Here is a 13,557-nt window from a genome sequence, read left to right on the forward strand (position 1 = left end):
ACAGTGCCGCCTTTCCAATGACACTGGACAAACCAACAGTCCGTCAGCTTTCTCCTCCTCCATAAAGGAATGCAAAACAACGAGTTATTTACAGAAAGTGTGTCAGAAAGCCCGCTACAAGAATGTTAATATTAGAAAGCTTAGAAAATTTTTAAAAATCAGCAGCCGCTCCCCCCGCCTTCATCCATCATCCCAGCGTATCCTTGTGCTGCAGCCGCTGCCATGGGCTCCCGGCACTTCCCGGCGCGGACCGTGCTGTTCGAGAGGGAGTCCAGCGGTGTCACCTACCGTGTGCCCGCCCTGCTCTACCTGCCCTGCGGCGCCAAGCTGCTGGCCTTCGCCGAGGAGCGCCTCAGCGCCGACGATGCCCACGCCAACCTGCTGGTGCTGCGCCGCGGCTCCATCTACGGCACCTACGTGGAGGTGGGACACGGTGTGCCAGCCTGGGGACACACTGGGGATGTCCCCATCGCATGGTGTGCCACAGCCGCACGGGGAGGGGAGCATGGCTGGGTGGAATCACAGGGCCACGGGTTGGTTTTAGTTGGAAGGGATCTCAAAAGCCATCTCACTCCATGCCCTGCCATGGGCAGGGACGCCTTCACTATCCCAGGTTGCTCCAAGCCCTGTCCAGTCTCAGAATCTCTGCTGGTCAGAGTGACTCTGAGATATGTACAAGTCTCTTTTTCCCAGCCTGGCAATCATAAGGAGTCAGGATTCTTTTGTTCTCGTTCTCAAGGTTGTTTGTTATTTCTTATCTATAGCATTCTTTCTCTGACCCACTGAGGTATGTCTGGCAGGTCGGGTTGAGGCACTCTGCCCGCCTCAGCGGTGGTATTATCTTTTTATACTAAAAACTACATGTACAATATTTACCATAACTTCCCAATACCTATCACCTATGTTAGACAGTGAGTTTCTACCTTAAACCAATCTAAAAGTGTCAACATCACCTGGAACATGGAGGCTAGGAAGAAGAAGGAAGAAGGACAGGGTATGCCCAAATTCCTCCATCTTGGGACTCCAAGCCCTCATTCTAAAAACCTCAAAAATCTGTTTTTTACCCTGTGACAAACTAACTATTATGACAAACTAACTATTATTCGACTTAAGCTCTCTTGCCTTGTAATTCTTCATATAAAGGTGGTAATTTGCTCCATGGGTCAAAATCAAAGGCATAGGTGTCTTGGGCTCTGTGCCAAGGTCTCTGAGCCCCCTGTCAGGGTCTCGAGTCCTCCAGGGCAATCCAAGGAATTTCCTGGGTTCCAACAATCCAGCCCAGCTGGGAACACTTCAGGGATGGGGCAGCCACAGCTGTGGGCAAAATCTGGGATGGTCCTTACCCCTGTGTGTCCTCTCCTCCTCCTCCTGCTCCGTGGGCAGTGGGAAGACATGCGTGTGCTGGAGACGGCCACGCTGCAGCACCACCGCTCCATGAACCCCTGCCCGCTCTACGACGAGTTCACGGGCACCCTCTTCCTCTTCTTCATCACTGTGCTGGGCAGGACGCCCGAAGCCTACCAGATTGTCACCGGCCAGAATGTCACCCGCCTGTGCTGTGTCACCAGCGCCGACCAGGGCCTGAGCTGGAGCACGGCCACAGACCTGACACAGCAGGTCATCGGGGCCACCATCAAAGGTACCCAGCTGGGGGAGAGGGGATGTGACCGTGTTCACAGGGGTCTGAGGATGAGGGAAGAGATGAGGACCTGACTTCAAGTTTCAGAAGGCTTGATTTATTATTTTATGGTATACACTATATTAAAACTATACTAAAAGAATAGAAGAAAGGATTTCATCAGAAGGCTGGCTAAAAATAGAAAAAGAAGGAATGAATAACAAAAGCTTGTGGCTCGGACAGAGAGTCTGAGCCAGCTGACTGTGGTTGGCCATTAATCAGAAACAACCACATGAGACCAATCCCAGATGCACCTGTTGCATTCCACAGCAGCAGATAACCATTGTTTATATTTTGTTCCTGAGGCCTCCCAGCTTCTCAGGAGGAAAAATCCTAAGGAAAGGATTTTCCATAAAAGATGTCTGTGACAAGGGGACTGCAGCCAGCACGGGGCTGGCCCTGGCTTTTGCTCTCCTGGAGCCATCCGTGACATTGCTGGGGGTGACTTTGACATGGGAATCTCACAAGCTTCCAAAAAGGTGGAGGAGGAACTCAAGCAGAGGGGGCTGGAGAAGGGATGGAGGGAGTGTCCATATCAGTTAGTGGGAGTGGGGAGAAGACGGAGAGGCATGTGTGGGGACAGCTAGGCAGCACTGGGCTCTGTTGCCACCACTTGGCTTGGCTTGACTGAGAGGAAGCCCCGGGGACCCTCCCACGCTGGGCATGGCAGGGCACCGTGGTGGTCGCTCTTTACCCCACCCCACCTTCACCCCATGCCGCCTCCTCTCCCCAGACTGGGCGACGTTCGCGCTGGGCCCCGGGCACGGCATCCAGCTGCGCTCGGGCCGGCTGCTGGTGCCCGCCTACAGCTACCACATCGACTGCAAGCAGTGCTTCGGGCAGCTCTGCAAGACCACCCCGCACTCCTTCGCCTTCTACAGCGACGACCACGGCCGCGCCTGGCGCTTCGGCGAGTTCATCCCCAACCTGCAGTCGGGCGAGTGCCAGCTGGTGTCGGTGGATGAGGAGGACGGGTCCAACGTGCTCTACTGCAACGCCCGCAGCCCGCTGGGCTTCAGGGTGCAGGCGCTGAGCACGGATGACGGCGCCGTGTTCCACGGGGGGCAGCTGGTGCAGCGGCTGGTGGAGCCGCCCCACGGCTGTCACGGCAGCGTCGTCGGCTTCCCCGCACCGCTCGTGTATGTCCCCGCTGCCTCCCGGGACACCGGGGTGCCCTCCCGGGGCTCGGGGTGCCGGCTGCTCCCCGGGGCGCTCCGGGGGTTTGGGCACTCACCCACACAACAGGCAGGATGTGCTGAGCTGCCCGCTGGCAGCCACCGTGAGCCCCACGAGGACTGTGCCACCCTAGGGCAGCACGGTGATGCCCACAGTGTCACCTCGGTGCGGGGGCACTCTGCAGCCAGCCCCAGCCCCGCTCCCTTCTTCCAAGCGCCGACGTGGATCCTGTACTCGCACCCCACCAGCCCCATGTCGCGGGTGAACATGGGCGTCCACCTGAGCACCTTCCCCAGGGACGCCGAGAGCTGGACGGAGCCCTGGGTCATCTACGAGGGCCCGAGCGCCTACTCGGACCTGGCGTGCCTGCAGCTGCCGCAGCGGGACGCGCCCCTGGCCGGCGGCACCGCCACCGCCTTCGCCTGCCTCTACGAGAACGGCGTGAGGAGTCCCTACGAGCAGATCTCCTTCAGCATGTTCACGCTGCACGACGTGCTCCAGAACATCCCCCTGACAGCCGCTGCTCCCCCGCGGGGGAAGAGGAGGAGGAGGAGGAGCTGCTTCATCTCCTAGAACCCGCCCAGGGCAGCTCCCCCATCACCACCCTGGATCCTGGAGCATCAACCCTCGGCTGGGTCCTGCCGCCGTCCAGCACGGCCACAGCACACGGAGGAGTGTCACTGTCCCCTCAATGGGGTTTGTCTCACTTTTATTGCTGTTTTTTAAATTCTGTTTTGGGTGGGGAGGCTTTTGCCCCAGCTCTGGTGGTGTTCACAGGGGTCTCAGGATGAGGGAAGAGATGAGAATCTTGACTCCATGTTTCAGAAGGCTTGATTTATTATTTTATTATATATATATTGTATTAAAAGAAAATGATATATTAAAACTATACTAAAAGAATAGGAGAAAGGATTTCATCAGAAGGCTTGAAAGGGATAGAAAGGAATGGAATGATAATAAAATCTTGTGACTGACCAGAGAGTCCGAGCCAGCTGACTGTGATTGGCCATTAATTAGAAACAACCACATGAGACCAATCGCAGATGCACCTGTTGCATTCCACAGCAGCAGGTAACCATTGTTTACATTTTTTTTCTGAGGCCTCTCAGCTTCTCAGGAGAAAAAATCCTGGCAAAGGGATTTTTCATAAAATATGTTTGTGACACCCAGCCCAGCCTCAGGCTCCTCTCCAAGCAGGAGCCACCTCTGGAAACAAATATTGGGGGGCAGCAGCAGCAGTGCAGGGGGAGGCAGCCAGGGGTTTGGGTTGGGGTAAAGTTCTGTTCCTTCATTGTAGCTGGGATGGGGTTGGGTTTTATATTTGGGCTGATGATAAAGAAAATCTTGTATTGCATTTCTGTCTGTCTGGGGTTTTAGTGATTTTTCTTTGTTATTTTCCTTTTCATTACAATTTATTATTATTATTTCAATTATTAAAGTGTTTTTATGGCAACCCAGGAGATGTCTCACATTTACCCCTCCAATTCTCTCCCCCTCCCACGGCATGGGGGTGAGTGGCTGTGTGGTTCCCGTGTGCCAGCTGGGGTTCAGCCACCCCAATGGCCCAGTTGCTGTTTTGTCTGCTCTGGGATTTGGGTTTTTAATGTGCCAGGGCCATCAGGGCTCTCCTCTGACCCTTGTCAGTCTGGGGACAAACCCCCTCCCAGCCCATCAGGCCCACGCTGGGTCCTGTAAGATTTGGGGAGGGGTTGAGCACAGGAGTGGGGTCCTGCCCTGGGGAACGAGCAGCAGCTGCTCCTGACACTTGTGCGTGGTGAAATTTGGGGGTTACACCTCAACTCCTGCTCTGCCTCCCCCAGCACAGCTCCATCCGAGTGCCCAGCTCAGCTCCTCAGGCTCCTTCCCCTGCCCTGTGCAGGGGACAAACACCAGCTCAGCTGCCCTAAACATGAACTGATTAACAAAACTGATTAACAAGAACATCCAGCTCTTCAGCCTGTGACACCACCATGCCTCATTTTCCACCAGGGGGGGTGGAGGCTGACAAGTGACAGACAACGTGTAGAATAGAAATTTTCAGTTCCCTTGATGTTGCAAAATAGAACTTAAAGACTAACTGGAAGTGAGACAAAAGGGTGTAAAAGTCACACACACAGGATGCTAAACACATCTGGAACCACTGGAGAAACAGGTAATGAGGAACACGGTGACTTTTGTGGCAAAGTTATGTAACAAGAAACAGCAGTGCCCTGAGAGAGGTTCAAGGCAAGGTCACAGCATTGGGGCACTGAGTAGAACCAGCAGACACCCCTGCAGACAAACCTCTAGGATCAAAAATCCCTTCCAGGAAGGGATGGAGGCATGGAAACTGGTTCTAGGCAAAGTGTTCTCTGGGAAGCCCCTTGTAATGAACCTGTCTGACCATGGTGGAACAAACCCTGCAGTGAAGCCCCACAGCACACATTTGGTCAGAGGAGATATCCTGCGTGTGTCCAGCTCTGGGATAAGGAGTGCCTGCTCTCTAATGCTCCAAATTATGTCAGGAAATGTCCTCTGCCTCCTTTCAGTATCTTGAGGTATCCTTTCGGTTCTTCTCCTTTCAGAATCACAAGGAGTGGCCGAGGCAGCTGCTGGCAGCCAGGTCCTCCCCTCCATCCCTTACCAGGCCAGTCCCAACCCCAAATGTTGGGAGGGGACACGGCCCAGGCCAGGGATGTGCACAGGAGCAGCCCTTGGCTCCTCATCCCCACGAGCTGCTCCAGCCCTGGGGTGTCCATCCATCCCCTGGGGCTCTGTCCTTCTCACACCGGGCTGGTGTCACCGCTCCTGCTGCGCCCTCTGTGCCAGCAGCCAGGGACACCCGGGGTGGCACCTCCTCCTGGCAGGGCCCTACTTGCCATCACAGGAGCCACAGAGGCAGCCCAGGAGCCCGTTGAGGATCTGGAGCAGCGCCAGCAGCATCTCGGCGGCGCTGACCAGCAGCAGGAGCGAGAAGAGCGCCACGTGCCAGGCCACGATGCCCTCGGGCTCCAGGCAGGTGCTCCAGGCGCTCCGGTTGTACAGGTAATTCTCAGCCCTGGGTGACAGCAAGGGGACAAGGTTCTCTAGGATCCGCAAAACATCCCCCAGACACCCCACTCTTCATGCAGAGGATGAGCAGAATAAAAGCTTAGAAGCAAAAAAAGCAAGGAGCAGGTAAGAAAAAGAGTGGTTAGAAGCACCATGTGTACTCATGTATGTGAATCTTAAAGAGGATTATTTTGACAGGAGGGAAAGAAACCTATACAATGACTAATTCTGCCATCTCTCTGCGAATTCACCTGACCACTGGAAGCAAACTCATGGAAGCTCACGTCAAGGTGTTGCAGCACAAAATCATTGGAATAGAACATAAATAACGGGTTCAGATATGATGAAATGTTGGTAAGAGTCTGAAGTAAAGAAATGGGAGCAGTGGGGTTCAAAGAGTGAATACAAAGGGGTGATTCCACTTCATAATAAACAAACAGTGCTGCAACTTCTTATTTGAGTTCTATTCTGTTACCTGACGTTGCAATTACCTCAGCTGGGCGTTGGGAGGGTTGAAGATGGAAAGCAGCACGCAGAAACCCATGGAAGGTGAGGATTCCTTGAGCTACCAGGGTCTTGCATCACCCACCCCCTGCATTAACCCACTTAATTAGCAATGAATTAACGAGGCAGCAGCAGCGGTTCAGCCCTCACCTGGCATCAGCCCCCAGGTCGATGGGGTCCAGGAATGGGTATCCCCAGAGGGCGGCGTGCCCGGGCCCCAGCGCGGTGCTGTTGTGCAGGCAGAGCGGGCCCGTGCTCAGCCCCACGCCGCAGAGCACGAAGCAGGCGGCGGAGCCCAGCAGCGCCAGCTTGGAGAGCAGCACGGACAGCAGAGCCTGCGGGGACACACACGGTCAGGGGGGGACAAACCAGCTCAGCTTCTCTGGGACGGGGAACGGCCCTGCCCAGCTGTGCCTGGGGATGGAGGCACCGCTTGGGCGGCAGCGACCTGCAGAGCCCGTCCCAGCCCGCCCTGGAGCCCTGTGCCCTGGGGAGGGGACACCCTGCTGTGGCACCCTGCCACAGGGGACACCCTGCCATGGCACCCTGCCATAGGGCCACTGGAGAGCAGCTCCCTGTCTCAGGGCCATGTGGGACAGGGGCGCTCCACATCCCACCTGGCACCTGAGAAAGGGTCTGTGCCCAGCACAGGAGAAGGGGATCCGACACAACCCACCGGGGCCCGGGGACAGTCAGGAAGATTCCTGCCCTGTCCCAGGTGGGGCCAGAGGAGGATCCCTGCTTGTTCCACGGCTGGATCATGGCGCAGGAGGATCCCTACCCTGTCCCACCGCCGTTCTATGGCACAGGAGGATCCCCGCCTTGTACCACCCTGGGGCCATGGCAGAGGAGGATCTCTGGCCCAGGTGGGGCCACGGAAGGGGAGGATCCTTGCCCTGTCTGGGTGGGGTAGGGGGAGAGGAGGATCCCTGCTCTGTCCCATGGCAGAGGGGGATCCCTGCTCTGTCCCACCGCGGTTCCATGGCACAGGACGATTCCTGTCCTGTCCCAGGTGGGGCCACGGAAGGGGAGGGTCCCTGCCCTGTCCCACCGTGGGGCCGTGGCACAGGACGATCCCTGTCCTGTCCCAGGTGGAGCCAGATGAGGATTCCCTGCTTGTCCCACAGCAGGGCCATGGCACCGGAGGATCCCTGCCCTGTCCCATGATAGAAGAGGGTCCCTACCCTGTCCCACAGTGGTTCCATGGCACAGGAGGATCCCTGCCCTGTCCCATGGCACAGGAGGGTCCCTGCCCTGTCCCACAGCGGAGGAGCTGCCTCCCGCCCCATCCCCGCCGTCCCGGCTCCCTTGGCTTACGCTGTGGCGGCCGGAGCAGCCGGGGCGCTGCCAGCCCAGCGCCGTCACCTGGATCGCTGCCAGCAGCACCTGCGGGGACAGAACCGGAGCTGGGGGACCAAGGGGACAGAACCGGAGCTGGGGGACCAAGGGGAGCCGCCTGCCCCGCTCCGTGCCCCGGCCCCGCTCCGTGCCCCTGCCCCTCTCCATCCCCTGTCCCGTGGGAAGGGCGCCGTGCCCGCGGTACTCACGGCGATGCCTCCGCCCCAGAGCCCCGGCAGAGCGCGGGCGTGGCGGCCCAGGTGTCCCTGCAGCAGGTAGCGGGATGCTCCGCCCGGGAACAGCAGCAGGATGCTGGCCAGCACGGACAGCGTGCCCAGCACCAGCAGGCACGGCCCCACGATCCGGCTGCACTTCCCCACGCACATGGCCGTCCTGTGAGGGCACGGGGAGGAAGAGGAGGAGGAGAGGAAGGGGCTGCGTTCGGCCCTGCAGCGCCCCGAGGGTTCCCCACCCCGAGCCCATCCCGCAGCTGTGGGTGGGTGGGAGCTGCTTGGTTGTGCTTTGGGTGTCAGCCCACCCTGCTGGCACTGCCCCTACCTGAGGGAGGGCAATTCCCAACGGAAATTCCAATACTTCTTTGCCAAACGGCTGCTAGTGTTCCTACACCAAACCCCAAGACCTGTGTGGCTCTTCCCAAATGTGTCCCAGCTCCTAGCAGGGGGAGATGTTTTTTTTTGGTTTTTTTTTGTTTTTTTTTTTTCTTTAAGGTCCCTTCCAACTAAAACCAGTCTGAGATTGTGTGGAAATGTTACTGCAGGGAGCCAAGCACCCAGCACAGCTCAGCTTGGCTCTCAGGCTTTACAATGAGCAGGAGGGAGCCAGGAAAGAGACAAAATCCTTGTACAGGACTTGTGAAAGCACATCGGTCTCCAATTTAATCCAACAGCAATTCCATCCCTGTCCCTGCCAGAGGTCTGAGTATGAAACCAATTAAATTGAATTAAGAAAACATTACTACCTATCCTCCAGTTCCACTGGCATCTTATTAAGTTATGAGTTTATCTAGAAAGCACCTGCCCATCTCCAGGTGCTACCTTGTCCAAAATTGCCTCTCTTCTGCACCTACAAGGCCCTTTCTGTACAGGATGTCCTTTGGTCACTCTGGCACTGCTGAAAACAGCATGGCTTGCTGCTTTCCTGGCTCCCAGCTGTTCTCTACCCTGAGTTCTCTTGGCTTGAAGTTGGGCTCATGCATTTTCCCCTTTCCTGCTCGATTGCAGCCCACTTTGCACAGGTTCCCAGCTCAGGGTGTTTCTTGCCAAGGCTTTGCAAAGCAGCAGCAGCTGTGGCGCCGTGGTTGGCTCTGTGGAAGAGCTCCCAGCCCCTCCTGCAGGCCCCAGGGCCAGGGAGGAGCCCAGGGCAGCACATGCAGCTCTGGCACTGCCCCAGGGGCTGGGGGACACCAGTCCAGGGGATCTGCTCAGGACCAGCCCCAGCAGGGCACTGGGGAGGGCTGAGCATGAGGGACAGGGCTCTGAGACACCTGAGGGGAACCATCAGCTCCACATGTCCTAAAATCCTACCTCGCTTGATTTCCATCCTCCCTGCCTTGGTTACAGGGAATTCAGGGCCTCTTTCCCCCCTTCAATCCCTGCCTGCAGTCCAGGGGTTGTGTGTGGTTGTTTCCTGCCCTGTGCTGAGTCCCACCTCCCCTCCACCTTCTGGAGCAGCTCCAGCCCCTCTGAGCTCACAGCCTGGGCTCTCACCTTTCTGCTCATCTCTCGGCCACCTCTCCAAACACTGTCCTTCCCCTCCAGCACTGCTGCCCTCTCCCTGGGCACGGCAGGAGCCTCTTTCCCCTGGGAATCTCCCAGGGAATGCTGTCCCTTCCAAACACCCCCTGAGCATGCAGCTCCTCAGCCAGCACAGACAAACACCAAGTGCAGGTGCTCCTGTGTCCATCGGGACAGCAGGTTGGTCCTGTGTCCTTCTGCCAGCCCAGCCCCATCACCAAAAGCACAGAGAGATTCCAGCAGAGCCCAGGGAGCTTCTCCCCCCTTTCCCAGCTTACCTGGAGTGATGTCTCTTCTCTCAGAGCAGCAGTGCCCAGCCCTGCTGAGCCCTGAGGATCACCCTATTTATGTGACTATTTATGACACCTCAGCCCCCAAGGGCCGCCCACCAGGGCATGACCCTCTGGCCATGTCCCCATCCCAGGGAAGGATGAGTGGCTGCATGAGCCAGCCTCTGCCTCGCTCTTCCCCATTTCAGAATTTACCCTGCAGGGCTCACCAAAACAGGCACACCCTCAGATTTTAAGGCTTCTACCACATCTGCACTAATTGCCTCAACCACTGCCTGAGTATTGAACGTTGTTGCTCCTGTTGGGATAATGCTTTCCTCTCTAACACTTCAATAAAAGTTTCAGAATAAACAATCCCTTGCGTTAACTGGCTCCTACCTCCCACCCTTTGCTCCTCACAGGTGTCTCAGCTTTTCCTCAGGTGCTGAGTGCATCCCCACCATGTGTGTCTCATGCCTTGGTGATGAGATTGAGAGAGGAAGGTTATTTCTGGGTATCTTCATTATTATAAATCACCAGATATCAGCATTTCCTATCTGCCATGGCTGGCAGTTAACGTGCAACAGGGAAACTCCAATTCCCACAGAGGTGGTGAGGAACAGGATCAGGAGAACATCAATGATCTCTGTGTCTGACAAAAGAAGTCAGGGAAACAACAGCACCAAAAAATGGCAAAAATGGGGCAGTTTTGTTGGCAGGAGGAGGAGTTGCAGTTTTGTTGGCAGAGGAGTTGCAGGTGGCACAAGCAAAGAGAGGAATGGCTCATGGGCTGTGCAGGCAGAACCTTCTCAAAGAGTTTTGGGAACCCTCCAAGAGCCCCATGGGAAAAGATGAACGGGTGAGGCTGAGTTACAGCAGGCAATTCCATTCCTATTGCAAAAATAAACTGAGGAGCAGGTTATCAGACAGTCCCTGTGAAAGGAAAATCAGAGTTGGCACCAGGAGAGGAATTCCCATTTTAGTCACAGAACCTCAGAATAGTCTGAGGGGGAAGGGACCCAGCAGGATCATGGAGCCCCACACTGAATTGAGTGGCCCATGCAGGGATGGGGGAGAGGAGAATCCCTGACCTTGGCACTCCTTTGCACTGGGCTCAAGCACCTGAGTTGATTTTAGGCTATTTGATCCTTAAATAAGACAAATCAGTCTCTAAAATGAAGTCAGACATTTATACAGGCATGCAGGATAAGCAGAATCCAAGTTTTCCTTCCTCTCTTTTTCTCACTTCGAAAGAGGGGAACCCATTTTTCACTCTGCTGGAAGAAAACGTTTTGCAACCTCATCCTGTGCCTTTCCTACGTCACAGCAGAGTGAGGCTCTCAGCACACACATGATCTGCTCCATCACCCACAGAAAACCCCACGCCAGGAAGTGTGAAGCATCCAGCTGACACTCCTCCCTGCACTGCTGATCTTTTCCTTATAAGAATAATCCTCACGGAAGGGTAATTTTAGCCCTGCATGTGAGGAGCTGGGTGCTTGCCTTTCTCACACCAGAGTGCAACTGGGAAAGTGTCAGCACAGCGATGAGCTTGCTGCCAAGTCACCCAGTCCTGGTGCAGCCTGGTCCCACCTAACAATTCCAGCTTGGCCAGGGGCTCCTGCTGGTTCCTCAGAGCTGAAGAGGAGCTTCCACCTCCCTGCTTCCTGCCCTTTGCCTCCCCAGGCTCCTCTGGGGCTGGGGAATCTGCACAGCAGGCTGGGTGTCAAGAGTGGTTTGGCTTCAAGGAGAACCAAAGAGACTGAGGTGAGTCTGACCTGGTGAGAAGGAAACCTCCTGTGCCAAAGCTGCCTCCACCTTGCTCCTGGATGGAAGATGTTCAGCACCCCTCTGGCTGCCCCACTCCCCTCCTTAGCACCTGCAAACCTGTTTGTGCCACTACTCAGCCTTAGACAAAGCCCTGCAGGGTGTTTGTGGCTAAAACTGACTGAGGAAACACCAACACAATGCTGGACAATATTCCTTTTAGGGCTCACAAATGTCACCCAAATTTACAGTTCAGATAAACCAACCCCATGAAAAGTTGGAAGTTTATAGAAAGGAAAAATAGGTAAATGAAACCCAAGAGGTGTTTTGAGTTTGAGGTATCCCTGCAGTTCCTTGATCTGCAGACTGATGTAAAAAGATTCCTGACTCAATTGGAACTGGAAATATTCTCCTAGGCTGTGTGAAGAGTTCAGGGTTTTCCAGCTACAAGACCATGGCCACGGCACCTACAGTCAGGAACATGAGGATGACCCAAAACTGATTTCTTAATTTCTGTTTCTCCACTGTCCCTGCCAAGTCCTGGTCCAGAAGGGCCCCTGCTCCCCAGCATTTCATGCCAGGCCACAACAGAAATGTCCAAGGAGCCCAAACTCACCCGCACAAATCAGAGGCTCTGCCTTGGCTCTACCTGTACCAGAAGTTCAGAATAGAAAACTTCATTTCCTCTGCTCTTCCATTGGGAAAGATGGAAAATCCTAGCCCTGCCTCTTTTTATTATTTTACATACAGGTATTTTTCCTGTCAAGGTCCTGTAAGTTTGTCTCACTTCAAGATTTTCTATCCTCTACAACAGCCTGAAGCTTTCTTGATACTGCTGTCATCAAGAGCTCATTATCCTTCTAGCCCAGTATCCTTAAGGAAAAACTCAGGAACTCCACAAATAAGACAGGGACAGGCTTCCATTAGAACTAAACCAACAAATAAACCCCAACCCCAAAAAACCAAGAGCTGAAAAAAGCTACTGAAAACTGTTTTATTTCCAGGATCAAATATTACAATAGGACATTTACATATATTTATAAAAAATGCAGCAGTTGTGTATATAGATCAGAGGTTTCCTTGAGTTTGGTCCCTCCCAGCACAGTGAGCTGAAAACTTCCAAATTAATCCTCTCCCTCCTCCCATGTGAAGTTGCCATCATTGAATAAACTGACCATTGTGAAAAGCTGTCCCTTAGAAACTGCATGTTCCCCAGTTCCAGGAAACAGCCTCATTTTTAAAAAACCATCTGTCCTAGAGTCTGGTGTCTCTGAGCTGAGTTTTACCCAGATGTAAAATAGCACCTCATCCCCTGCTCCACACAGTTTCAGTTCCACACCTGCAATGTGGGCACCATTTCTCAAGAGTTACAAAGTGACTTTTCTCTGCACTGCAGACACTCCCAGTGATCTGTCAGTGACCAAATCCCCAATTTCTGCCCTCCCTCCCAGGGTGCCCATGGAACACAGGGGATAACCAGAGGCAGGTGGAGGCGCTGCTGGCAGGTGCAGCAGTCTCTGGGTGTAAATAGATAAATATGGCTCTGTTTGTTGGGACTGCACAGACACCAAGCATCCCAAGGACAAGAGGAGACAGGAAAAAAAGCACAGAAAGGGAATCCATTAACCTGACCAGCTCCAAACCTACACAGGCCTGTGGGTGCTTCCAACAACGCAGCCAGCACAGGGCTCAGCATCAGTTTGTGCTGTCTTTGAAACAGGAGCTGTTCCACTTACAGAAAATCACTTGTGAAAATAAATAAATAGAAAGGGTGAGGGAGAGCAGAGGCTGGATTTGAGCCTGTGGGAACAGCCAGACGAGGCACAGCCAGTCCTTAAGGACAGAGACTTTGTCCTTCAGCCACCTAAAGCACATCTCTGCCACCCCTTCTCCTCTTGGAACACCTGTTTTATCAACTTCACTAAACAGGGATTAAACCAGAAGAAAATAGTGACATCTAGTACAAACTAAAAAGGAATAAAAATGAAGTGATGAGGCCCTGAAATTATACAGATCTTCCCACTCACATGGACATTCCTAC

General features: G+C 54.5%; 2 protein-coding genes across 2 annotated transcripts; one reads left to right on the top strand and one right to left on the bottom strand.

Annotated features, from left to right (window-relative positions):
* The first annotated feature begins 207 nt into the window (after window positions 1-207).
* On the top strand, window positions 208-3,427 carry NEU4 (neuraminidase 4). Its single transcript, XM_054282884.1, has 3 exons — window positions 208-423; window positions 1,384-1,639; window positions 2,412-3,427. The coding sequence occupies exons 1-3, from the start codon at window positions 223-225 to the stop codon at window positions 3,425-3,427; spliced, it is 1,473 nt and encodes a 490-aa protein (XP_054138859.1). The 5' UTR covers window positions 208-222.
* Window positions 3,428-5,704: 2,277 nt separating this feature from the next.
* TM4SF19 (transmembrane 4 L six family member 19) lies at window positions 5,705-8,112 on the bottom strand. Its single transcript, XM_054283082.1, has 4 exons — window positions 7,936-8,112; window positions 7,706-7,774; window positions 6,539-6,723; window positions 5,705-5,891 (listed from the first exon to the last, which is right to left on the bottom strand). The coding sequence occupies exons 1-4, from the start codon at window positions 8,110-8,112 to the stop codon at window positions 5,705-5,707; spliced, it is 618 nt and encodes a 205-aa protein (XP_054139057.1).
* Window positions 8,113-13,557: the final 5,445 nt, after the last annotated feature.

This window comes from Melozone crissalis, unplaced genomic scaffold (assembly GCF_028551555.1).
Source record: "Melozone crissalis strain CALT ecotype California unplaced genomic scaffold, PUWL_Pcris_2 ptg000034l_1, whole genome shotgun sequence".
NCBI lineage: Eukaryota > Metazoa > Chordata > Aves > Passeriformes > Passerellidae > Melozone > Melozone crissalis.

What these genes read in the sequence shown, in the direction of transcription:
- NEU4 (XM_054282884.1), top strand. Translation starts at nt 223, where the DNA reads ATGGGCTCCCGGCACTTCCCGGCGCGGACCGTGCTGTTCGAGAGGGAG. An exon ending in TCTACGGCACCTACGTGGAG is followed by an intron (nt 424 to 1,383) that starts GTGGGACACGGT and finishes CTCCGTGGGCAG; the next exon opens with TGGGAAGACATGCGTGTGCT. An exon ending in CATCGGGGCCACCATCAAAG is followed by an intron (nt 1,640 to 2,411) that starts GTACCCAGCTGG and finishes TCCTCTCCCCAG; the next exon opens with ACTGGGCGACGTTCGCGCTG.
- TM4SF19 (XM_054283082.1), bottom strand. Translation starts at nt 8,112, where the DNA reads ATGTGCGTGGGGAAGTGCAGCCGGATCGTGGGGCCGTGCCTGCTGGTG. An exon ending in TCTGGGGCGGAGGCATCGCC is followed by an intron (nt 7,775 to 7,935) that starts GTGAGTACCGCG and finishes CTGTCCCCGCAG; the next exon opens with GTGCTGCTGGCAGCGATCCA. An exon ending in GACCTGGGGGCTGATGCCAG is followed by an intron (nt 5,892 to 6,538) that starts GTGAGGGCTGAA and finishes GCTGTCACCCAG; the next exon opens with GGCTGAGAATTACCTGTACA.